Here is a 27,585-nt window from a genome sequence, read left to right on the forward strand (position 1 = left end):
TTTTAGCCTGGGGGGCAAGTCCAGAGCACCGGCCCATAAGTAACAGCGTATCGTTAAATGGAGGTTTTTCGTATATGTATTAATAAAAAATAAAAAAAATAGGATACCACAGGCTGCTCCCCTGTATAATATCAGGAGCCCCACAGGATGCTCCCCCTGGCTAGTTATGCCAGAACCAGTGGCATAACTAGCCACTTTGGTACCCTGTGCCAGAAATTGGTGCATGCCCCACCACCACACTAAAAATAGGATAGTGCAAAATGTAGGAGCGATACTTCATGGGGAAGAGGTGTGGCCATATAAAAGTACTAATAACATCATAATGCCCATAACACATTATTCCACACACAGTAATGCCCATTATGTATTATGCCACACAGCGTAATGCCCCTTACACAATATGCCGCACACTATAATGCCCATATGATATTACGACCCACAATATGCTCCACGCAATGCCCCGAGTACACCTGTATATGACTACATAATGGCCCAGCATTACCGACAGTAGTAGCGCTGCATATATATATATATATATATATATATACTAGGTGATTCATCGCGCCCTACGGGCGCTCTTCACACCGGCGTAAGGGGCTACGCCCCTTAATTTGTGAACATTTGTATTGTGAGAAATATGGTTAGAATTGTATGAAAGATGCCCTGTATTGCAGCTTCTGGCAGTGGGTGAGGGTCCAGCGTGGCAGCACAGGAGTACCGGACGGTGGCCCTGAGTCAGTGTCTCCTCCTACTGGGTGGGAGTTAGGGTGCATGAGAGCAGGAGGCTGGGATATGAGGCATGATAGGGGTATGTGGGCAACACAGCGTCAGCGATTACCCAGTGGTGGAAGTTACGGTTCAGGAGAGCAGGAAGCTGGGTAGTGATAGGGGTGTGTGGGCATACGGGGGACTAAAGAGGGTGGTGGACACTGTGCAGCTTCTGCCAGTGGGTGAGGGTCCAGCGTGGCAGCACAGAAATACAGGAGTCAGTGTCTCCTCCGACTGGGTGGGAGTTAGGGTGCATGAGAGCAGGAGGCTGGGCGGTAAAGCATGATAGGGGAATGTGGGCAACACAGGGTGAGCGGGTCTCCACTGGCGGAAGTTACGGGGCAGGAGAACAGGAGGCAGGGCAGTGTCCTCCCACATTGATGGCAAAAGTATTCAACATCGGCCATAAACCATCGATTATTTGAAAATCATTGATGGTCGATGGGCATCCCTAGAACTGGAGGAGGGTGGGGGACAGTATGCAGCTCCCGGCAGTGGGTGAGCGTCTACTCCCACTGGGAGGGAGTGAGCGTGCATGAGAGCAGGAGGCTGTATAATAGTGGTATGTGGGCAAGACATTGATAAAAGTTGTGGCGCTGGTGCAGAGGGCAGTGGGGAAACCTGCAGTGCGGCAGCCAGGGCCGGATTTCCCACCTAGGGGCGGTACCTGCTTGTGGTGGTACAGGATCCCCCATTGTCACGGGGGTACGTGAAACGCGGGAGCAGGGGCCGCGGTGATCCGCTGGGGGGTGGAATTGCCGGAAGGGGGTCTGGGGGGTCTGCAAATTGCGGGAGGGGGGGTGGTGTGTGGGGATCCGCGGTTAGCGGGAGGGGGCGGGGGTCCGCAAATCGTGGACAGGGGCGCGGGGGGGCTTGAATCGTGGGAAGGGGGGTCCGCAAATTGCGGGAGGGGGGTTGTCGGGGTTAGTGAATTGCGGGAGGGGGGTTGCGGAGGTCCGTGAATTGCGGGAGGGGCGCGTGGGGTGCCGTGAGTCAAGGGGGGGTGGTGCGGGGGTCCGTGAATCACGGGAGGGGTCATGAATCGGGGGAGGGGGGGTCGTGGGGGGTTGCGAATCGCAGGAAGGGGTGTGTGGGGGGGTGCCGTGAATTGCGTGAGGGGGGCATGAATCGCGGGAGGTGGGGTCCCCGAATGTGTGAATTAGGGGGCGGTCGCAAATCGCGAGAAGTGCCGAGGGGGCCCGCAAATCGCGGGAGGGGGGCGCTACGGGGGGTTCTGGAATCGCGGGAGGGGGCGGCGCGAATTGCGGGAGGGGGGTCGCAAATCACAGTAGGGGGGGGGGTGCCGTAAATCGCGGGAGGGGGGGTCGCGGGGGGCCCTTTTAATGCCGGGAGGGGGGGTCGCAGGGGTCCGGCGAATCGCGGGAGGGGAGGATGCAGGGGTCCTGCGAATCGCGGGAGGGGGCTCGCGGGAGGGAGGGGTCGCTGGGGTCCCACGATTTGCGGGAGGGTCGCGGGGGTCCCGCGTTTCGCGGGAGGGGGTGGTTGCGGAGGTCCAGCGAATCGCGGGAGGGGGTGGTCGGGTCTGGGACGGATATTAGACAGCACTTACATCGACAGCCATTACATCGACACCATTAGTTCGACAGCTCAATAGGTCGACATGGTTTTAGGTCGACATACCATTAGGTCGACATGTCATTATGTCGACAGCTCATTAGGTCGACAGCTCATTAGGTCGACAGCTCATTAGGTCGACATGTTTTTAGGTCGACACTGCCATTAGGTCGACAGAGTCTATGTCGCCAGTCAAAAGGTCGACATGGGTTTTTTCACTGTTTTTTTTGGCCGAAATGTCGACACAGTCGACATGGACACAGTTTGAAGTGTACCGCAGCCGCTCGCTATGCTTCGGGCACGGTGCCTCGCTGCGCTCGGCACACTATTTTATTCTCCCACCACGCCCTAGTGGATAGTAGGGCATGAAATACCGCCTGTCGGCACATGTCGGCTCAATAAACAGTGAAAAAACCCATGTCGACCTTTTGACTGTCGACATAGACACTGTCGACCTAATGGCAGTGTCGACCTAAAAACTTGTCGACCTAATGAGCTGTTGACCTAATGAGCTGTCGACATAATGACATGTCGACCTAATGGTATGTCGACCTAAAACCATGTTGACCTATTGAGCTGTCGAACTAATGGTGTCGATGTAATGGCTGTCGATGTAAGTGCTGTCTAACAATAGTCCGGATACCGGGGTGGTCGCGGGGGTCCCGCGAATCGCGGGAGGGGGGGTTCGCGGGGGTCCCGCGAACCACGGGAGGGGGGGTCGCGGGGGTCCCGCGACTCGCGGGAGGGTGGAAAGCGGGGGTCCCGCGAATGGCGGGAGGGGGGGTGCGGGGGTCCATCAAATCGCGGGAGGGGGGGTCGCGGGGGTCCCGCGAATTGCGGGAGGGGGGGGTCGCGGGGGTCCCGCGAATCGCGGGAGGGGGGGTCGCGGGGGTCCCGCGAATCGCGGGAGGGGGGGTCGCGGGGTCCCGCGAATCGCGGGAGGGGGGTCACGGGGGTCCCGCGATTCGCGGGAGGGGGGGGCGCGGGGGTCCCGCGATTCGCGGGAGGGGGGGGGCGCGGGGGTCCCGCGATTCGCGGGAGGGGGGGTCGCGGGGGGGCCCGCGGATCGCGGGAGGGGGGGTCGCGGGGGGGGGGCGCAAATCGCGGGGGGTCCCGCGAATCGCGGGAGGGGGGTCGCGGGGGTCCTGGCAGAGGGTAGGGATGTGCAGGAGTAATGGTGGATGGTGGCTGTGGAGTAATGGTGGATGGTGGGCGTGTACTGTAGCCCTGGCTGGGCGGGGGGAGGTGATGTCAAGGGGGTGGAACGTCATACACATGAAAGTGAAACTGTTTTACACAGGAACGTCATACACATGAAAGTGAAACTGTTTTACACAGGAACGTTCTCCACAGGGGTTGAGTGACAGATCTGGCTAAATATATAAGAGATAAAACGCACACAGTTACCAACAGTAGCAGCGCAACTTATACTTATACTGTCAGTTGCCGACAGTAGTAGTATCACAACTTATACATAATGCCCACACCAGTTGCTGACAGTAGTAGCGCTGCTTATACGTAACACCCACACCAGTTGCCGACAATACATAACACCCGCACCAGTTTCTGACAGTAGTAGTGCTGCTTATACGTAACGCCCACACCAACACCAGTAAGCGTCCTCCGACCTTTTCATACCCCCACTATCCACGTCGGTGTGAAGTTGAATTCATATAGTGTGGCGAGCGGACGCATAATACTAGTGAAGTAATGCGCGTTCCCTCGCAGGGCTCGCTGCGCTCGCCACGCTTCAGGCTCGGTGGCTCGCTGCGCTCGCCACACTATATATAATGAACTCCACGCCGACGTGGATAGTGGGGGTATGAAAAGTTCGGTGGGCGCATACCGCCGCTCCCCCCTCGCTGGCTTGCTGCGCTCGCCACGCTTTGGGTTGGCGTTGATGGTGGGGTGGCGTTAACAATGAGGGGGCATACAAACAATGGGAGGGCCTGGGGGGCATTTCACATTGACCCTAATGGTCTCAGGGACCATTTGGGACCATTTAACATTGATTCCTATGGAAAAATTGCGTCGATCGCTTTGCATGCGATGCGATTTGGTTGCAAGCGATGCGATTGACGCGATTTTATTGGCCCAATGAAAAAATCTGGCGCCCAGATAATACACAAGTACCGTGGGTATTTTTTTAGACTTATGGTGACATTTAATGGAATGCGATTTTTAGTAAAATTTTGAAATCGCACCTTATTGCACTTTTTAAATCACATTTTTTCCTTCAAAACCGATTATTTAATGGGATGCGAAAATGCTCCCAAAAAAGCGAGATAAAGTGCGAAGAGATGCGATGTGGTGCGATGTGATGCGAATTTATGATTTATAAATGTGCGATTTTCCCCACCGGTCATGTGCGACTTTAGGACCAGCCGGAATGCGAATTACAATACTGCCTCCACATGCCAAATAACCCCCAAACCTATTGGGCCACCTAAGTCCCCTACAATATGCATCACACCCAGGCGCCATTTTGACCTTTGAAAGGTAGTAAGGAGCATGGAGAGGAGAGGAGTGATGTTTGGTAGAGGAGTGGCAGTCAGTGCAGGTGGCAGAGGGAGCAGTGGCCCACTCACAGGCAGCAGCAGCGCCAGAGGAGCCAGGGGGAGAGGCAGCAGAGGCATGCTGAGAGGCAGCACATTGAGAGGGAGAGGCAACAGTGTGCCAGGCAGCATGGCCACAGCAAGGCCTGGCCCAGCCCGGACCCTAGAGGAGCAGGCACAGCAGGAGGAGGTGGAGGACCCTCATGCATCCCCATCTCATCCACTCACACAGGACCTGTTCAGCACACAGTCCGAGGAGGAGCAGCAGGAGGCAAACATGGTTACCGGACAGTTTCCCGACAGTCGGGATCCCGACAGTCATTACCCCGACGTCGGGATCCCGACAGTCAAAACCCAGACACTCGGGGACCTGATGGCCACCGGCTATTCTCCCTCGTGTGGGTCCACGACCCCCATAGAGGGAGAATAGAATAGGTGGCTCGCCACCGCGCCCATAGCGTGGTGAGCGCAAGGAGCTTTGTTGCGCTCGCTATGCTGTCTGAGATCCCGACGTCGGGCTAATGACTGTCGGGACCATATTCCACACCCTCCCCACATGTCTGATGCTGACTGGCCTGAGGTGGATGAAGATGGAGGTGAGGAGGAGGAGGGTGAGACTGCCCTGAAGGAGGAGGGGGACATGGGCGCAGAGGAGGTGGAGGAGGATTCAAAAAGTGGTTGTACCAAAAGTGGCCGTAAGGTGTGGTTCTCATATTAGGAAAATGCTGCACTAGTCTGTGCTATAGTCCCTGTATATGACCGGCTGCTGGGCAAACATAATAACAGGTCCACTGCGCAGCGGAAGAAGGCCATGTGGGACTTTATTACAGGGGCCGTGAACGCAGTAAGCAGCCACAAAAGGACAGTGAGAAATGTCAAGAGATTTAACGACATAAAGAGGCAACTTAAAACCAAAATGGCCACCTAGGTCAAAGAGGCCATCCGTACTGGAGGAGGAAGCCCCAAACCCGTGTCTTAAGGCCCCCATACACTATGAGATTTATCTGACCTGTGAAATTGCATCTGATTTCCCTTGAACTTCCCTGGCAGCTTTCCAGGAGGCCTACATAAAATTTGACACTTGATGTGCCATTTTTTACATCCAATTTGCGTCAGATAAATCACATGTGATTTATCACATGTGATTTATCGCGTGATAAATCACTTGTGATTTATCTGAAGCAAATTGGATGTGCCATGAGATTTATCTGATGGGATGGCCCTAGGGAGTGGCCTGAACAGTGCTATATAAAGCAGGGGCCCTTTTAACTTTCTGCACACTCTGCTTTGTAACTAGTGAGGCACTCTTGTGTACTTGCACATGCGCAGAGGAAGAACGGGTGGCCGCCGCCGCCGCCGCCAGGATGTGCACGCATGCGCAATAGAGCTATACCTGATGCAATTAATAATAATGTTTCTTCTGCGCATGCGCGCGCCGTGCATGTACCCGGGATGGGTGCGTGTGCTGCGCGCGCATGCGCAGAAGAAATATTATTATCCAGCACGTCAGGTTAGTTCTGTCACACATGCTCGCACCTCCCGGCCGGGCACATTCTTCCTCCTCTGCGCATGCGTAAGACTCCCGGCTCCCACTATGCCGTGGTGGGTAAAAAAAAAAAAATATTTATATATATATATATATATATATATATATATATATATATATACTAGGTGATTCATCGCGCCCTACGGGCGCTCTTCACACCGGCGTAAGGGGCTACGCCCCTTAATTTGTGAACATTTGTATTGTGAGAAATATGGTTAGAATTGTATGAAAGATGCCCTGTATTGCAGCTTCTGGCAGTGGGTGAGGGTCCAGCGTGGCAGCACAGGAGTACCGGACGGTGGCCCTGAGTCAGTGTCTCCTCCTACTGGGTGGGAGTTAGGGTGCATGAGAGCAGGAGGCTGGGATATGAGGCATGATAGGGGTATGTGGGCAACACAGCGTCAGCGATTACCCAGTGGTGGAAGTTACGGTTCAGGAGAGCAGGAAGCTGGGTAGTGATAGGGGTGTGTGGGCATACGGGGGACTAAAGAGGGTGGTGGACACTGTGCAGCTTCTGCCAGTGGGTGAGGGTCCAGCGTGGCAGCACAGAAATACAGGAGTCAGTGTCTCCTCCGACTGGGTGGGAGTTAGGGTGCATGAGAGCAGGAGGCTGGGCGGTAAAGCATGATAGGGGAATGTGGGCAACACAGGGTGAGCGGGTCTCCACTGGCGGAAGTTACGGGGCAGGAGAACAGGAGGCAGGGCAGTGTCCTCCCACATTGATGGCAAAAGTATTCAACATCGGCCATAAACCATCGATTATTTGAAAATCATTGATGGTCGATGGGCATCCCTAGAACTGGAGGAGGGTGGGGGACAGTATGCAGCTCCCGGCAGTGGGTGAGCGTCTACTCCCACTGGGAGGGAGTGAGCGTGCATGAGAGCAGGAGGCTGTATAATAGTGGTATGTGGGCAAGACATTGATAAAAGTTGTGGCGCTGGTGCAGAGGGCAGTGGGGAAACCTGCAGTGCGGCAGCCAGGGCCGGATTTCCCACCTAGGGGCGGTACCTGCTTGTGGTGGTACAGGATCCCCCATTGTCACGGGGGTACGTGAAACGCGGGAGCAGGGGCCGCGGTGATCCGCTGGGGGGTGGAATTGCCGGAAGGGGGTCTGGGGGGTCTGCAAATTGCGGGAGGGGGGGTGGTGTGTGGGGATCCGCGGTTAGCGGGAGGGGGCGGGGGTCCGCAAATCGTGGACAGGGGCGCGGGGGGGCTTGAATCGTGGGAAGGGGGGTCCGCAAATTGCGGGAGGGGGGTTGTCGGGGTTAGTGAATTGCGGGAGGGGGGTTGCGGAGGTCCGTGAATTGCGGGAGGGGCGCGTGGGGTGCCGTGAGTCAAGGGGGGGTGGTGCGGGGGTCCGTGAATCACGGGAGGGGTCATGAATCGGGGGAGGGGGGGTCGTGGGGGGTTGCGAATCGCAGGAAGGGGTGTGTGGGGGGGTGCCGTGAATTGCGTGAGGGGGGCATGAATCGCGGGAGGTGGGGTCCCCGAATGTGTGAATTAGGGGGCGGTCGCAAATCGCGAGAAGTGCCGAGGGGGCCCGCAAACCGCGGGAGGGGGGCGCTACGGGGGGTTCTGGAATCGCGGGAGGGGGCGGCGCGAATTGCGGGAGGGGGGTCGCAAATCACAGTAGGGGGGGGGGGTGCCGTAAATCGCGGGAGGGGGGGTCGCGGGGGGCCCTTTTAATGCCGGGAGGGGGGGTCGCAGGGGTCCGGCGAATCGCGGGAGGGGAGGATGCAGGGGTCCTGCGAATCGCGGGAGGGGGCTCGCGGGAGGGAGGGGTCGCTGGGGTCCCACGATTTGCGGGAGGGTCGCGGGGGTCCCGCGTTTCGCGGGAGGGGGTGGTTGCGGAGGTCCAGCGAATCGCGGGAGGGGGTGGTCGGGTCTGGGACGGATATTAGACAGCACTTACATCGACAGCCATTACATCGACACCATTCGTTCGACAGCTCAATAGGTCGACATGGTTTTAGGTCGACATACCATTAGGTCGACATGTCATTATGTCGACAGCTCATTAGGTCGACAGCTCATTAGGTCGACAGCTCATTAGGTCGACATGTTTTTAGGTCGACACTGCCATTAGGTCGACAGAGTCTATGTCGCCAGTCAAAAGGTCGACATGGGTTTTTTCACTGTTTTTTTTGGCCGAAATGTCGACACAGTCGACATGGACACAGTTTGAAGTGTACCGCAGCCGCTCGCTATGCTTCGGGCACGGTGCCTCGCTGCGCTCGGCACACTATTTTATTCTCCCACCACGCCCTAGTGGATAGTAGGGCATGAAATACCGCCTGTCGGCACATGTCGGCTCAATAAACAGTGAAAAAACCCATGTCGACCTTTTGACTGTCGACATAGACACTGTCGACCTAATGGCAGTGTCGACCTAAAAACTTGTCGACCTAATGAGCTGTTGACCTAATGAGCTGTCGACATAATGACATGTCGACCTAATGGTATGTCGACCTAAAACCATGTTGACCTATTGAGCTGTCGAACTAATGGTGTCGATGTAATGGCTGTCGATGTAAGTGCTGTCTAACAATAGTCCGGATACCGGGGTGGTCGCGGGGGTCCCGCGAATCGCGGGAGGGGGGGTTCGCGGGGGTCCCGCGAACCACGGGAGGGGGGGTCGCGGGGGTCCCGCGACTCGCGGGAGGGTGGAAAGCGGGGGTCCCGCGAATGGCGGGAGGGGGGGTGCGGGGGTCCATCAAATCGCGGGAGGGGGGGTCGCGGGGGTCCCGCGAATTGCGGGAGGGGGGGTCGCGGGGGTCCCGCGAATCGCGGGAGGGGGGGTCGCGGGGGTCCCGCGAATCGCGGGAGGGGGGGTCGCGGGGTCCCGCGAATCGCGGGAGGGGGGTCACGGGGGTCCCGCGATTCGCGGGAGGGGGGGGCGCGGGGGTCCCGCGATTCGCGGGAGGGGGGGGCGCGGGGGTCCCCGCGATTCGCGGGGAGGGGGGTCGCGGGGGGGCCCGCGGATCGCGGGAGGGGGGGTCGCGGGGGGGGGGCGCAAATCGCGGGGGGTCCCGCGAATCGCGGGAGGGGGGTCGCGGGGGTCCTGGCAGAGGGTAGGGATGTGCAGGAGTAATGGTGGATGGTGGCTGTGGAGTAATGGTGGATGGTGGGCGTGTACTGTAGCCCTGGCTGGGCGGGGGGAGGTGATGTCAAGGGGGTGGAACGTCATACACATGAAAGTGAAACTGTTTTACACAGGAACGTCATACACATGAAAGTGAAACTGTTTTACACAGGAACGTTCTCCACAGGGGTTGAGTGACAGATCTGGCTAAATATATAAGAGATATATATATATATATATATATATATATATATATAGCGAAATCGGATGCCATCCATCGATGGCATCATACTATTTGGCTCTCGACTATCGATGTCCAAAACTTCGGGCACTAGGTCCTGACCATCGATGTTTGTCCCGACCATCGATGTTTGTCCCGACCATCGATGTTTTGGAAACATCGATAGCCGATGGCCATCCCTACACAGAACACTCACCCTCCCCCAGTAAACAGTATGCTCACTTCTGCCGGGACTGACAAACTCCTGCAGCACGAAGAAGGGAAGCTTGGAAGAGGAGGGAGGAGGGGGCCCTGCTGCCCACAGCAGCAGGGGAGATGTACGGGGAGACTAGGTCTCTGCAGCACAGGCTGAAAATAAACTGCAGCAGGACGGGGGAGGGGGGGAGGGGCTGGCTTCGGGCTGCTGCCGGAGCTGAACATAACACCCAGCAGAAGGGGAGAGGTAGGGGAGTCGGGCTTCTGCTGCACAGGCGGAAAACTGCAGCAGGATGGGGCAAAGCTGGCTAGTGTTACCATGACACCCAGGATCAGGGGAGAGGGGGAGTCGGGCAGTGATGCTCGCGCTGACAGTTCTGCCCACAACCATATTTGGGTCTTCCCTCCTCTGTCACTGGCTCTTGAATGTGGGACGGACGCTGCTGCTGTCTCCTCTACCCCTGTCACTGGCTTTTCTCCCCCATTGCGCCTGCCCCCTCCGGTGACGTGTGTTCCGGATGTAGCTACTGTGGAAGCGCCGAACAGGTACACACAGATATATCGGATCTGAAGCATCGTGGGTGCTAAAAAGCACCCACGATGTGCCCATGATGGGTCAGATTCCGATATATCTGATATGCAGCAGGTCCGACGCCCTGATCCGATCTGATGCGCTCGTGAACGCGCATCAGATCAGATCAGATGTCAAACACATGCGATTTTTGTCCGATTTCATCCGATTTATCGGCCCAAAGGGCCGAAATCGGGTGAAATCGGCCGAAAATCGCATAGTGTATGGGGGCCTTTACACCTCCTTCGAGAGAAAACTGAAGCGTATCATCCCACTAGAGGTTCTTCCTGGGCTCCATGTGGCGGACACAGATAGGCCACCAACGCCACCCCAAGCTGGTAAGTGTTCACACATTTTCATGTACATCATACATTGCAATGTTTTTTAACTAATGCTCTCTTTTAATGTTAGCATAACAATAGTGCTGCTGTGGAACTACATATCCCAGCCAGGTGAACTTAGGTAAAAGTCATGGTCACAGATAGAAATTTTTGCTGATGCTGGGCCATGTAGTTCCATAACTGCTGGTTTGGGACAAATGTATATCATATTATGTTACAGTTTTAAATGGCTCTGCTCCCAAACATACTTGTCATGTTCTCAAAGCTAAAACGCCTCCATACTGCATTAATCCAGGCATTTTGGAGACAAAAACATTTTTGTAGATTTGTTTTAATAATATATAAAAGATTGCAAAATAATATCCATAAGTAATTGGTCCCCATGACCCATGTGTGTCACAGGGGGTGAAAGGAGAAAACATCATGCATGCTGGTAATAAATGCTGTCCATGCAAGGTCTGTAACGCCTGTCCACCATTTTGTTTGCAGATAAGCAAGGGCGAAGTGCTCACGCACCACAACGATCCAGACGCATTGGTCCTGATGCAGAGCCTGCAGGTAAGCAAAATGAATGTGACACCATTACACCTACAGTACACACACCCATGTAACATCCACAATAGCCTACATTACATTCCTCTCCTGCCACTACATACCAACGGAAATGAATGTAATGTGAAACACCCATCACTGTTATTAGCACTCTAAGCATTAAATAAAGTCCAGGGGTACATGTGTAACTGAACAGTACCCATTGTTATGTGGCATAACCCACAACACACATTTAAAGCAAAAGGACACATACTGCACTATTATGGTGGAATACTTACCCATGTGTTTGTTTACCCAGGATCACAGCTACTGCAGCAACCCACAGAATCAGTGCAAATGATGGGACACAGATATGGATATCATACTCCAGCCCGTGGACTCGTTTTACCTGATGAAGAAACCAGTGCCACATCAGTGACTGAAAGGCCAACAACTGTGGTGACTCCCCGCAAAACCCCACCCAAATCACCCCAACACACCAACCACCCCTGAACAGGTTGCACAGTCATTACACACATTTAAAAGCAAACAGATAATAATATTGGCAGCTTAACTGAAAGTGTACATGGCCAAACACAAGCTACTGTATATCAGCACAGACCAATGCCTTGATTGCCATGTAGGGTCAGTTAAATCATCTTGAGTTACATTTATTAGGGACAGCTACATCCACTATTAGTAGTGTGTTCAGCACACCAGTTAATGGATCACCCACTCCACCCCCACATCGGAGTGTGCGAACCAGGGAATGGGCTGGGGTCAGGGGCAAAAGGGGATGTGCACGTTCACAAGCATCTAAAAAATGACTAAGTTGAACATGTATATTGTTTTTCTTGTACATTTGTATGATGCAGTTTTTTGGGGGGCAGAAATGTATGGCCCAGTAAAAGGAGCCTATTTATTTTCCTTACATGAGTAAAGACGTTATTTTACATTCAAATGTGTCTGTAGTTTATTATATCCTAATATATATTTCTTAAAACTGAAATGGTGTAAGGCACTATGGTTATGTGCAGTTAGGGAGGTGATTAAAAATTGTGGGTTTGGTAATTACTTCAAATGGCATTCAGCATTGTAATAATGTACTTACCAGCATGTAATCAGCAAGGGATACCTCAGGTGACGCAGCTTCTGCCATTGGCCTCTGACTACTCCCCTAAATATTGGTGATAATGTATGGGAAATGCTTTATGGTATGTAAACACACTTACACCAAAGGTACATGGTTAGTTTACACATGCAATTACCTGAGAAATAGCACCTGGCACTATAGTACAGGGTACACTTACTGTTGATAATTACTGGTTTAAAAACAAGCAGAGACATATTTTAGGCAGACTGACTGCACCTTTAAAAAGGTAATGAAGATTTCATAGAGTTGTGGGTACAGTTTACACACTATTGGGACACTACACAGGAGTGTAACAATTGTTTAGTATGTAAACTAACACATTGTAGCACTATACATAATGGCCAAAACAGTTCTATATATTGAAATGTACTTACCAAGTAGCCAGCCCTCTGGCATTTGGTGGTCCAGGAATCGATCCCAGAGGGATGAGTGCCGCAGAATATAGGCGTCATGGCAGTTCCCTGGGTAGCCTGCAACTACACTACGGATTTTCAGGTTGGCATCACATACCACCTGCACGTTCAGAGAGTGATGCCCACGCCGTGTGACGTAGACGTGTCCCCTCACATGCAGTGCCCGAAGCCCCATGTGGGTGCAATCTATAGCTCCCAGCACGGTTGGGAATGCTGAGAGCCGATAGAAAGCCACCTTAAGGTCCTGCCACTCGGATTCACAACGTGGGAATCTGATATATGTGCACCACAACTTCTTGAAAGCAAGTAACACTTGAGTGAAATGTTTAGAGAAAGTGGCTTGTGAGACCCCCAACGACCATGACGTCACAGACTGAGTGGAGACTGTGGCCAAAAAGTAGAGGGCACACATTAATTTCTGCAGCCCACTCACTACATAGTTGGCACCCCCATAAGGGTCCAAATCATCTCTCACCTGCTCATATAAGTTCAACAGGTTATTGCGGTTCAGCCGAAACAGCCCCACAACCTGTTGATCAGAGACGAAGTCCAGGTACAGCCTAGCACGATACCTACGTGAAGCACGCAGTACTCGGGGTACCTGGATCTGGTGCACAGCTTTCTCCTTTCTCCTGCGCAACTCCTCCAAACGGACAAAATCACAAAGAGCCAACTCCACACCACTCTGCACAATCTCCATCTCTCAAACCCTCACAGGTGTCCTTAATGATGTTGGGGTATATGTAGGGGAGTTTATGAGTAAAATGAGGACACCTGTGTGAAAATTAACCATTTCTGCACTTGACCAAAGTTGCTTCTGGGTCAATTTGCCCCTCAGACCTGGTCTGAAACATTGGTGATTTTTAGACACTTTAAAAATGCGAATTCCTTTTGCGCATCCCAATAAATAAGCGATTTGTATACCTTTGTATGGGAAAACATTTGGATGCGATAAAAATGCGAATTAAAACCGGCAAGTTAGAAAGTGTGAGTTATCGCATAAAATGTGCGAATTACGGCACTTAATGCACCCTATTAAGTGAGCTACTTACCATTTGTTAAGAAAATAAACATACATTTGCATTCAGCTAGCTGTCATATGTAAAGGTCACCTACTCATAGTGATCCGTTCCTGCCTCCCCTAACATACGTTTTGCTAACGCTTAATCATACTGTAGGTAAAAAAAAACAACTAGGATTTAGTGAAGGGATAACTATGAGTAGGTGACCGACCTGACCTCAGTTTCTCCTGTCAGCAATGTGTGTATAGCATTATGCAGGGATAGTTTCAGTGGCGTAACTATGGACCCGCAGACCCCGCCATGGCTTGGAGGAGCCAGCGTCATTAGGGTCTGCGGTAGGTGCCGCTGTAATGATGCTGCTGAGCTGGGCGCAGTCTGACACATCACTGGACTAGCGGGGTGCAGTGCCGGTGAATAACTGTAAGCCAGCATTGTGCTCTGGCTCCGTGCTCCCTCCCCGTCCCCCACAGTGCTGACTGACAGCTGAGCCGCCACCAGTGGCCTGTAGCAGTACAGGGCACCCGAGTGATGGCTCAGCTGTCCAGTAAGGCTGCCTGCGGCTCAGTCACACTGGCTGGGCTCACAGGCTGTGACTGTGTATGAGGAGGGACATTAACCCTGATAGCACAGCGCCGAGCATATGGAGTGAAGTCGACTGTGTGGAGGCAGTGACCTCTGTGTGACTTCTCCAGTACTACTGCTGGCTGCAAGTATAAAAACAAGTAAGGCAGCCAGCTTCAAAGTAGTAGAACTTTTAGGCAAACTCTGGGTTGTATATGTATATATACAGTATATATGTATGTGTTCCCAGGAATCGGTATGTGTTTATGCACTTGCCAATGCCAGCACGCCATTGGGTCATGTCCCATCATGAAGTGTGTACCCAGCTTTAGGCCCATGCTGTCTCTTATATATCCGGATATTCTTGTGCCTCTGCCCATAATGTTCTGCTCATCTACTGGCTATCTGGTTCTTCCTTCTGCTGCTGTACAAGAGGGAGAGCCGATAATATCAGTTTGATCTGAAAAAGTAGTACAGAGTACAGTGTGCCCTTTAGCAAAAACCGAGATTCGATGAGATGTGATATTGTATAAAATATTGTATACAATAATTGTAACGTGTATAGGCGCCTTAACTCCTTGTGGCTGCAAGCCCCTCCCCTAACATGTTTCTGCAAAATAGCCATTAAGTAAATGGTAATAATTAGACTATTGCACAATAAAAGTTGTAGAATCAATAGTTACTTTTTGTATGGTTGCTTATGTGATTGTTTATAACTAGGCCATAGAATATCTATTAATCCAGCTTCACTGCCCCAAGACAAAGGGACTTTTGTTTGTAAGCAACATGATGAGCAGAAATAGACTCAAGAAAAATGCAGCACACTATTGAAACGTGAATGTGTCTCATTTGCATGAAGGAAATAAAGTGGCATTTTGTCTTTCACTCTCAGCTGCTCACTGGAAAATCTGTATTTTATTACAGAATTATTAGTATGTTCTTTGCCAATGATACATAAAGGGTGCACACGAACAGAAGTATTAATATATTCAGTTATTACATACAACACTAGAGTTTGCTACAATGTAAGGTATTAAAGTAAACGTATCCTAACAATATCCTCTTTCACATCACGGCATTTAAATAAAGTATACTGTGATGTGTGTGTTTTGGATCTAAGATCAGACACACGTAGACATGCAATATGATGCTATGTAAAATGATGTCAGACACACATGCAAGCACATGTCTTGTTAATTTGAAGACTTGTTATTTATGGATTTTACTTTAAAAATATATATGTGTATATTATTAGATCTGTTAAATCACACAACTCAGCACAGCAGTGTCCGAAGTAAATCAGTAAAGGCCACAAGTCAGATTTTAAAGTCCTATGCTTAAAATAAAGTGCATGGCTTAAATCTCATGTTATTATAGAAGAAAGGGATAAAGGTAAATGTAGTGGCTGCCAGTACTTTTGCTTAATAAGCAACAATAAACTTCTATGACATACTTGTCTGTTCTGCTGAAATGTCTTGGAAGTGGTTGAATGATTTTCAGGGGTTTTGATCAGGCCACACCGAGGGGGCTTAGGAGGTATCCCCCTAGCTACAGATGCTGGAGGCACCCAATGCTTACGGCAGGGGTTCCCAATCTTTTTTGAATCAAGGCACCCTAGAATATCAGAATATTTTAACGGCACGCCTAGGCCAAAAAAAAGGCAGAATAAATATATTAAGTAGATTGGGTTAATATGCAATTCTTATGGTCAGTTATGTGGTAAAGGGCAGGATTTGCTTCTGTTTGTACACAAATTTTATGACTGCCAGTCACAAGCACTGCTTCTGCCTATAAATAATTAACAATAAATCATTTGACTTGGTCCTGAACCACCAACCGTGGGCACCCCTGCTAGTGTCCCGAGGCACCCCAGGGAGCCACGGCACACAATTTGGGAACCACTGGCTTACGGTAATACAGCAAATTTAAGAAAATAAATTATTATAACTCAGTGGCGGCATTGCCACACCCCTGCTGGCATAGTCACTCCCCCAGACAGTCACAGCCATGCCTCATTGCCAGATTCTACAATCCTAAATGTTAAGAGATAGGGGGTGAAATTGAATAGGATGAGAGATTCGGAAAGTGAGAGATTTGGTAAGAAATCTTTGGTGTAAATGATTGCCACTTAAAAAAAAACAAATTTACTGGTTCGGGCACCTTGACACAGAGTTGTGGAAGTGTCAGAGTTAAGCACAGACAGCACAGACTGAAAAAATCATTCAATGGTGGTGAGAATCAGTGTTTAGGTCCATACACACTGGGCGATTTTGCCCAGCGTGTATGGACAGTGATGATTGCTGTCATCGCTGGGGGGGAAAGCCCCCTGCTCTGCACTGTCAGCGGAAGCTGATTGCTTTGCATAGCGTAGCACTATGCAAAGCCATCCATAAAGCCACTGGTTATACCAGCAGATGAACGGCTTTCCTGGCAATGATGAGGGTGTATGCTTTACTGCTCACCAAGTTTGAGTGGCTTTCAGCTCAAAATCACTCAGTGTGTGTGGTCCTTTAGCCTTTTATAATATACTAGGTGATTCATCGCGCCCTACGGGCGCTCTTCACACCGGCGTAAGGGGCTACGCCCCTTAATTTGTGAACATTTGTATTGTGAGAAATATGGTTAGAATTGTATGAAAGATGCCCTGTATTGCAGCTTCTGGCAGTGGGTGAGGGTCCAGCGTGGCAGCACAGGAGTACCGGACGGTGGCCCTGAGTCAGTGTCTCCTCCTACTGGGTGGGAGTTAGGGTGCATGAGAGCAGGAGGCTGGGATATGAGGCATGATAGGGGTATGTGGGCAACACAGCGTCAGCGATTACCCAGTGGTGGAAGTTACGGTTCAGGAGAGCAGGAAGCTGGGTAGTGATAGGGGTGTGTGGGCATACGGGGGACTAAAGAGGGTGGTGGACACTGTGCAGCTTCTGCCAGTGGGTGAGGGTCCAGCGTGGCAGCACAGAAATACAGGAGTCAGTGTCTCCTCCGACTGGGTGGGAGTTAGGGTGCATGAGAGCAGGAGGCTGGGCGGTAAAGCATGATAGGGGAATGTGGGCAACACAGGGTGAGCGGGTCTCCACTGGCGGAAGTTACGGGGCAGGAGAACAGGAGGCAGGGCAGTGTCCTCCCACATTGATGGCAAAAGTATTCAACATCGGCCATAAACCATCGATTATTTGAAAATCATTGATGGTCGATGGGCATCCCTAGAACTGGAGGAGGGTGGGGGACAGTATGCAGCTCCCGGCAGTGGGTGAGCGTCTACTCCCACTGGGAGGGAGTGAGCGTGCATGAGAGCAGGAGGCTGTATAATAGTGGTATGTGGGCAAGACATTGATAAAAGTTGTGGCGCTGGTGCAGAGGGCAGTGGGGAAACCTGCAGTGCGGCAGCCAGGGCCGGATTTCCCACCTAGGGGCGGTACCTGCTTGTGGTGGTACAGGATCCCCCATTGTCACGGGGGTACGTGAAACGCGGGAGCAGGGGCCGCGGTGATCCGCTGGGGGGTGGAATTGCCGGAAGGGGGTCTGGGGGGTCTGCAAATTGCGGGAGGGGGGGTGGTGTGTGGGGATCCGCGGTTAGCGGGAGGGGGCGGGGGTCCGCAAATCGTGGACAGGGGCGCGGGGGGGCTTGAATCGTGGGAAGGGGGGTCCGCAAATTGCGGGAGGGGGGTTGTCGGGGTTAGTGAATTGCGGGAGGGGGGTTGCGGAGGTCCGTGAATTGCGGGAGGGGCGCGTGGGGTGCCGTGAGTCAAGGGGGGGTGGTGCGGGGGTCCGTGAATCACGGGAGGGGTCATGAATCGGGGGAGGGGGGGTCGTGGGGGGTTGCGAATCGCAGGAAGGGGTGTGTGGGGGGGTGCCGTGAATTGCGTGAGGGGGGCATGAATCGCGGGAGGTGGGGTCCCCGAATGTGTGAATTAGGGGGCGGTCGCAAATCGCGAGAAGTGCCGAGGGGGCCCGCAAATCGCGGGAGGGGGGCGCTACGGGGGGTTCTGGAATCGCGGGAGGGGGCGGCGCGAATTGCGGGAGGGGGGTCGCAAATCACAGTAGGGGGGGGGGTGCCGTAAATCGCGGGAGGGGGGGTCGCGGGGGGCCCTTTTAATGCCGGGAGGGGGGGTCGCAGGGGTCCGGCGAATCGCGGGAGGGGAGGATGCAGGGGTCCTGCGAATCGCGGGAGGGGGCTCGCGGGAGGGAGGGGTCGCTGGGGTCCCACGATTTGCGGGAGGGTCGCGGGGGTCCCGCGTTTCGCGGGAGGGGGTGGTTGCGGAGGTCCAGCGAATCGCGGGAGGGGGTGGTCGGGTCTGGGACGGATATTAGACAGCACTTACATCGACAGCCATTACATCGACACCATTAGTTCGACAGCTCAATAGGTCGACATGGTTTTAGGTCGACATACCATTAGGTCGACATGTCATTATGTCGACAGCTCATTAGGTCGACAGCTCATTAGGTCGACAGCTCATTAGGTCGACATGTTTTTAGGTCGACACTGCCATTAGGTCGACAGAGTCTATGTCGCCAGTCAAAAGGTCGACATGGGTTTTTTCACTGTTTTTTTTGGCCGAAATGTCGACACAGTCGACATGGACACAGTTTGAAGTGTACCGCAGCCGCTCGCTATGCTTCGGGCACGGTGCCTCGCTGCGCTCGGCACACTATTTTATTCTCCCACCACGCCCTAGTGGATAGTAGGGCATGAAATACCGCCTGTCGGCACATGTCGGCTCAATAAACAGTGAAAAAACCCATGTCGACCTTTTGACTGTCGACATAGACACTGTCGACCTAATGGCAGTGTCGACCTAAAAACTTGTCGACCTAATGAGCTGTTGACCTAATGAGCTGTCGACATAATGACATGTCGACCTAATGGTATGTCGACCTAAAACCATGTTGACCTATTGAGCTGTCGAACTAATGGTGTCGATGTAATGGCTGTCGATGTAAGTGCTGTCTAACAATAGTCCGGATACCGGGGTGGTCGCGGGGGTCCCGCGAATCGCGGGAGGGGGGGTTCGCGGGGGTCCCGCGAACCACGGGAGGGGGGGTCGCGGGGGTCCCGCGACTCGCGGGAGGGTGGAAAGCGGGGGTCCCGCGAATGGCGGGAGGGGGGGTGCGGGGGTCCATCAAATCGCGGGAGGGGGGGTCGCGGGGGTCCCGCGAATTGCGGGAGGGGGGGGTCGCGGGGGTCCCGCGAATCGCGGGAGGGGGGGTCGCGGGGGTCCCGCGAATCGCGGGAGGGGGGGTCGCGGGGTCCCGCGAATCGCGGGAGGGGGGTCACGGGGGTCCCGCGATTCGCGGGAGGGGGGGGCGCGGGGGTCCCGCGATTCGCGGGAGGGGGGGGGCGCGGGGGTCCCGCGATTCGCGGGAGGGGGGGTCGCGGGGGGGCCCGCGGATCGCGGGAGGGGGGGTCGCGGGGGGGGGGCGCAAATCGCGGGGGGTCCCGCGAATCGCGGGAGGGGGGTCGCGGGGGTCCTGGCAGAGGGTAGGGATGTGCAGGAGTAATGGTGGATGGTGGCTGTGGAGTAATGGTGGATGGTGGGCGTGTACTGTAGCCCTGGCTGGGCGGGGGGAGGTGATGTCAAGGGGGTGGAACGTCATACACATGAAAGTGAAACTGTTTTACACAGGAACGTCATACACATGAAAGTGAAACTGTTTTACACAGGAACGTTCTCCACAGGGGTTGAGTGACAGATCTGGCTAAATATATAAGAGATAAAGATGAATTATACTAAGCGTATAATCAGGCGCAACAGATCTTAGTAATAATAATAAAAAATATATATTATTTATGAATAAAAAGACCACAGCTTCTATAATGCTGCACCCAAAAGATAACAATCTACCAAGAAAAAAATATTTAAACAATAAGAGAGCGCACTGTGTTGATCTAATTATAAGTTTATTAAATAAAGAGTATAGAATTAATCAATTAAAGACATACACACAAAATATATCTATATTCAAAGAACCAGTTCATGGAACAATTAGGTAGTTAAAAAAACAATTAATTAAAACAGTCCAACAGTATCCAGTTTTAATCCTATAAATTGATTAGTCTCCTTTGGATATTTTTAACTATTTTAGCCTTGAACAGATTTATGTTTTTGCTGGTGGGTGCTCAAGCCAAAAATATAGAGGAGTGGCTTCATGGGGAAGGGGTGTGGCCACAAAATAATACCAATATATTATTATGGAGCACAGTTGTCTCCAATATTCAAATTATGGCAACAGAGTTCCACATACATAAATGCCCCCACAGTGCAGGTACATAAATGCCCCCACAGTGCAGGTACTCCGTGACAGAATACACTTCCTGGCATACTGTTTCCCAGGTGGCGGGTCTGGCGATGTGGGTGCTGCAGCCGTAAATTAGCAAGTTAATATGGTGGCCCAGCAGCGGGACTCGGGCCCGTTAGTGCTCATCAATTTCCGTAGGTGCTCGGGCCCTTGAGCACCCACAGAATCGGCACCTATGTAAGGGGCTCCCAATTGATTCTGTCGATTTCGGAAATATGCTTAAATATTGTGGGAGCAGACACAGTGGTGTCAGAGGTGGTGATGAGTCCTGCTGACAACCAGCGTAGCTCCGGTGGATTGGGAGCCAGAGCTGGGAGCTGACTTGGTCACACGATGTAAGTTACCTCGCACCGTCTGGATTAAAGCAGACGCCAATCACCGCAATTTGCCGGCCGCCTTTTGCTCACAAAGCCACCACAGAATTTTCCTTTTTTGTGCCGCTGGTCAGGCAGGAGTTATCGGGCAAAGTGGATGGTCCAAACCAAAGGAAGGATTTGGTAGAGGAATAGTGGATTTCCTGGATACAAATAAGACCTTGACGCATTTCTCCATCCCAACTATACTGACGGTTTTCTAAGAAGACACAACATACGCTTTAAACCAAGGATCGAGCACGGTGGCCAGAATGTATTCGTCTGACTTTAACAGACTTACCACCCTCGTATCCTGGCAAAGCGTATGGAGGGCTTCATCCACAAGAGCGACATGCTCTGCGGAATCGCAACGCTTTAGCTCCTCCTTCACTTTCTCCAGCTGCTTCTGCACAGCCTGATCAGGGGAATCACCTGACTAATGCTGGCAGTGTCGGAACTGACTTCACGTGTGGCTAGTTCAAACGGCTGGAGAACCTTGCACAACATGGAAATCAGCCTCCACTGCGCTTGAGTAGGGTACAGCCCCACTCCTCTGCCTATGTCTTAGGTGGCCTTTTGCTGCTCCTCCATCCTCTGCAGCATATATAGGATGGAGTTCCAGCGCGTCACCACCTCTTGTTTAAGCTGATGGCAGGGCAGGTTGAGGAGTTTTTGCTGCCACTCCAGCCTTCGGCAGGCAGTGGCAGAATGCCGAAAGTGTCAGCAAATTTTGTGGGCCACCGCAAGTATATCCTGCACGCTCCTGTCACTTCTGATGAAATGCTGCACCACCAAATTTATTGTTAGGGCAAAACATGGCACCTGCTGGAAATTGCCCATGTTTAATGCCCGCACAATGTTACTTGCGTTGTCTGATACCACAAATCCCCAGGAGAGTCTAAGGGGGGTAAGCCACTGGGAGATGATTTTTCAGTTTCTCTAAGAGGTTGTCGGCGTTGTGCCTCTTCCTGGAACCGGTGATACACAACGTAGCCTGCCTTAGAAGGAGCTGGCGTGCAGGAGATCCTGCTGCTGCGGAAGGCGATGTATCTACCCTGTCACAGTCATATAGTTCTTAGTTTGGCCTGATCCACTTGTCCACATGTTCGTAGTTAAGTGGACAGTGGGTACAGCTACATTTTTCAGGGCACAGAGGACACTTTTTCTGACGTCACTGTACATCGCAGGTATTGCCTGCCTAGTGAAATGGAATCTAGATGGGATTTGGTAACAGGGACACAATACCTCCATCAACCATCTAAATCCCACTCCACTGATGGCAGACACCGGATGCACGTCTAACACCAACATAGCTGTCACGGCGGCTGTTATCCGCATTGCCATGAGGAGGGAGTTGGTGGTGTGCTTTTCAGGCGCTTGGCTCCAACAGGAGGACCAAGGGATTTAGGTGTCCCTGGACTGCTAGCCACAGTTCCTAAACTAAACACTGATTTATGTAGGGTCTTCAGGTGACGTATAAGGGAGGATGTTCCTAGGTGGGCAATATCCTTACCCCTGCTTATTGGAGCTTTACATAAGCTACATATGGCAATACATTTGTTGTCCGGATTTGGAAAAAAAAATTCCGGACCATAGAGGTTGATTTATTTGTCCTCTGCATGACGATGTGCTTTTTTATCCCATGGACAACTACTGTTTCCCCCCAGGTGCCTCATTTAAGCAAACCACCTCAGCATCCTCCTCGTCAACTTCCTCCTCAGCGCCAGCTACATCAATATCCTCCTCTTGGTCTACAACATTGATACCTTCATTATCTATATCAGGAACTGCACTGTGGGTGATCTTTCCAGCACATGCAGAGGGAGTGCTGAAAATGGTGGAAGGAGCCGCCTCTTCCCATACAGCGATGGGAAGGTCCGGCATAGCAACCACAAACATCCTTGGACTCTCCTTGGGGGTTTGTGATAACATGTCTTCTTTAGTAGGTAGAGATGTTTGCTGTGTTTTTGATGAAAGTTAAAATCTCTTTAAATTTCTAAAGGGGGGAGTAGGAGGGCTTGCATGATCATGTGTAGTTGAACCACCAGTCATGAATACAGGCCAGGGCCTTAACCGTTCCTTGCCACTCAGTGTTGTACATGGCACATTGCCAATTTTAGATTCTCCTCCAATGATTTGAATTTATATTTTTTGTTCCTCCTTTTAGCTTTGGCTTTTTGGATTTTACGTGCCCCGTACTTTGACACTGGACATCGGCCTTGGCAGACGACGTTGATGGCATATCATCATCTTTGTCATCATTACTACTTGCATTTGCAGCACATTCAGAAGTAAGAGGAAGCGGCCCTTCATCTTTCCTTAATTGATTCTCCATATTTTGCATCTCCATTATTTTTGTGGAGTTATGCAATATAATATTAAACCACAGGACAGCACCACTGGAGTGCAAGTATATATGGCAGTAGATGCACCAATAGAGAGGTATTATATATACGATTATATGGTACTCAATCAATTAGGCCCCACCTAATATACGGTAGTCAAATAATTACGCACCACCAGAAAAATATACGGTAGTCAATTAATAATTATGCACCACCAGAAAGATATTCGGTAGTCAATTAATAATTACACACCACCAGAAAAATATACGGTAGTCAATTAATAATTACACACCACCAGAAAGATATACGGTAGTCAATTAATAATTACGCACCACCAGTAAAATATATGGCAGTCAATTAATAATTACACACCACCAGAAAGATGTATGGTAGTCAATTAATAATTACGCACCACTAGAAAGATGTACGGTAGTTAATTAATAATTACACACCACCAGAAAGATATACGGTAGTCAATTAATAATTACGTGCCACCAGAAAAATATATGGTAGTCAATTAACAATTACGCACCACCAGAAAAATGTACGGTAGTCAATTAAAAATTATGCACCACCAGAAAGATATGCGGTAGTCAATTAATAATTACGTGCCACCAGAAAAATATATGGTAGTCAATTAATAATTATGCACCACCAGAAAGATGTACGGTAGTCAATTAATAATTACGTGCCACCAGAAAAATATATGGTAGTCAATTAACAATTACGCACCACCAGAAAGATGTACGGTAGTCAATTAAAAATTATGCACCACCAGAAAGATATGCGGTAGTCAATTAATAATTACGTGCCACCAGAAAAATATACGGTAGTCAATTAATAATTACGCACCACCAGAAAAATGTACGGTAGTCAATTAAAAATTATGCACCACCAGAAAGATATGCGGTAGTCAATTAATAATTACGTGCCACCAGAAAAATATATGGTAGTCAATTAATAATTATGCACCACCAGAAAGATGTACGGTAGTCAATTAATAATTACGTGCCACCAGAAAAATATATGGTAGTCAATTAACAATTACGCACCACCAGAAAGATGTACGGTAGTCAATTAATAATTACACACCACCAGAAAAATATACGGTAGTCAATTAATAATTACACACCACCAGAAAGATATACGGTAGTCAATTAATAATTACGCACCACCAGTAAAATATATGGCAGTCAATTAATAATTACACACCACCAGAAAGATGTATGGTAGTCAATTAATAATTACGCACCACTAGAAAGATGTACGGTAGTTAATTAATAATTACACACCACCAGAAAGATATACGGTAGTCAATTAATAATTACGTGCCACCAGAAAAATATATGGTAGTCAATTAACAATTACGCACCACCAGAAAAATGTACGGTAGTCAATTAAAAATTATGCACCACCAGAAAGATATGCGGTAGTCAATTAATAATTACGTGCCACCAGAAAAATATATGGTAGTCAATTAATAATTATGCACCACCAGAAAGATGTACGGTAGTCAATTAATAATTACGTGCCACCAGAAAAATATATGGTAGTCAATTAACAATTACGCACCACCAGAAAGATGTACGGTAGTCAATTAAAAATTATGCACCACCAGAAAGATATGCGGTAGTCAATTAATAATTACGTGCCACCAGAAAAATATACGGTAGTCAATTAATAATTACGCACCACCAGAAAGATATACGGTGGTCAATTGATAATTACGCACCACCAGAAAAATATACGGTAGTCAATTAATAATTATGCTCCACCAGAAAAATATATGGTAGTCAATTAACAATTACGCACCACCAGAAATATGTACGGTAGTCAATTAAAAATTACGCACCACCAGAAAGATATGCGGTAGTCAATTAATAATTACGTGCCACCAGAAAAATATACCCTAGTCAATTAATAATTACGCACCACCAGAAAGATGTACGGTAGTCACTTAATAATTACACACTACCAGAAAAATATACGGTAGTCAATTAATAATTACACACCACCAGAAAGATATACGGTAGTCACTTAATAATTACACACTACCAGAAAAATATACGGTAGTCAATTAATAATTACACACCACCAGAAAGATATACGGTAGTCAATTAATAATTACGCACCACCAGAAAAATATATGGCAGTCAATTAATAATTACGCACCACCAGAAAGATGTACGGTAGTCAATTAATAATTACGCACCACTAGAAAGATGTACGGTAGTCAATTAATTACGCACCACGCATATTATATATACGGTAGTATAATTAATATGCACCAGAGATATTATTTTATTTAGTAGATACACCAGTACACTGTTCATTTATTAATATTTATTTATGTCAGACTCAGTAGTACAATAGATGAGCCAGCAGAGAATATGTACTAGTTATGTAAGGCTGTAAAAAATACACCAGCAGGGGGGATATTATTAATTATACAGCAGATGCACAAGCAGACTGGTATACAAGTGGTTAATAAGTTTAACAACAGTGCTGCACACTGCAGTCAAATACACATGCCTGATGTATAAGCCAAGGCTGTAAAAAATACACCAGCAGGTGGGTATTATTAATTAACTACACAGTAGATGCACAAGCAGACACAAGTGGTTAAATACTTTTACAACAGAGTGCATGTACGATTGAAGTGGCCAGTTAGAGGTACTGATGGGCTGGCAGCCAGACAGACACACACCACCAGAGAGCAGACAGTGGCACTAGTAGGCACTGGCAGTAAACACAGCTCATAAGCCTAACGTAACTAACTAAGCTCCGCACACAGACTATCCTACTCTCTCTAACCAGCTCAAATCACAAGTGAAAAATGGCGCCGGATACTTGCTCTTTATATAGCGTTCCGGATCTAGTGAGAATCCAGCGCCGGGCAATGACATTTTGCCCACGCGCCCTAATCCAAGTCAGGCGGGAAGCTCCGAGCTCGGATTGATGATGTTCGTGCGGGCTCGGATCTGGGAAATCCAAGCCTGCACATCTCTAATATCTACCCACACACATTTATATATATATATCTCTTATATATTTAGCCAGATCTGTCACTCAACCCCTGTGGAGAACGTTCCTGTGTAAAACAGTTTCACTTTCATGTGTATGACGTTCCTGTGTAAAACAGTTTCACTTTCATGTGTATGACGTTCCACCCCCTTGACATCACCTCCCCCCGCCCAGCCAGGGCTACAGTACACGCCCACCATCCACCATTACTCCACAGCCACCATCCACCATTACTCCTGCACATCCCTACCCTCTGCCAGGACCCCCGCGACCCCCCTCCCGCGATTCGCGGGACCCCCCGCGATTTGCGCCCCCCCCCCGCGACCCCCCCTCCCGCGATCCGCGGGCCCCCCCGCGACCCCCCCTCCCGCGAATCGCGGGACCCCCGCGCCCCCCCCCTCCCGCGAATCGCGGGACCCCCGCGCCCCCCCCTCCCGCGAATCGCGGGACCCCCGTGACCCCCCTCCCGCGATTCGCGGGACCCCGCGACCCCCCCTCCCGCGATTCGCGGGACCCCCGCGACCCCCCCTCCCGCGATTCGCGGGACCCCCGCGACCCCCCCCTCCCGCAATTCGCGGGACCCCCGCGACCCCCCCTCCCGCGATTTGATGGACCCCCGCACCCCCCCTCCCGCCATTCGCGGGACCCCCGCTTTCCACCCTCCCGCGAGTCGCGGGACCCCCGCGACCCCCCCTCCCGTGGTTCGCGGGACCCCCGCGAACCCCCCCTCCCGCGATTCGCGGGACCCCCGCGACCACCCCGGTATCCGGACTATTGTTAGACAGCACTTACATCGACAGCCATTACATCGACACCATTAGTTCGACAGCTCAATAGGTCAACATGGTTTTAGGTCGACATACCATTAGGTCGACATGTCATTATGTCGACAGCTCATTAGGTCAACAGCTCATTAGGTCGACAAGTTTTTAGGTCGACACTGCCATTAGGTCGACAGTGTCTATGTCGACAGTCAAAAGGTCGACATGGGTTTTTTCACTGTTTATTGAG

General features: G+C 50.8%; 2 protein-coding genes across 3 annotated transcripts in view; one reads left to right on the forward strand and one right to left on the reverse strand.

Annotated features, from left to right (window-relative positions):
• COBL (cordon-bleu WH2 repeat protein) overlaps positions 1 to 27,585 on the reverse strand; it is a 482,604-nt gene that overhangs the window by 406,544 nt on the left and 48,475 nt on the right. The window lies entirely within an intron of this gene.
• On the forward strand, positions 10,300 to 12,367 carry LOC146079587 (uncharacterized). The gene is made up of 3 exons (XM_083186301.1): positions 10,300 to 10,872; positions 11,365 to 11,433; positions 11,726 to 12,367. Exons 1-3 carry the CDS (start codon positions 10,572 to 10,574, stop codon positions 11,917 to 11,919), a joined length of 564 nt encoding a protein of 187 aa, XP_083042427.1. The 5' UTR covers positions 10,300 to 10,571; the 3' UTR covers positions 11,920 to 12,367.

The sequence above is a fragment of the Crinia signifera genome, chromosome 5, assembly GCF_055691185.1.
Source record: "Crinia signifera chromosome 5, ASM5569118v1, whole genome shotgun sequence".
NCBI classification, from domain to species: Eukaryota; Metazoa; Chordata; class Amphibia; order Anura; family Myobatrachidae; genus Crinia; species Crinia signifera.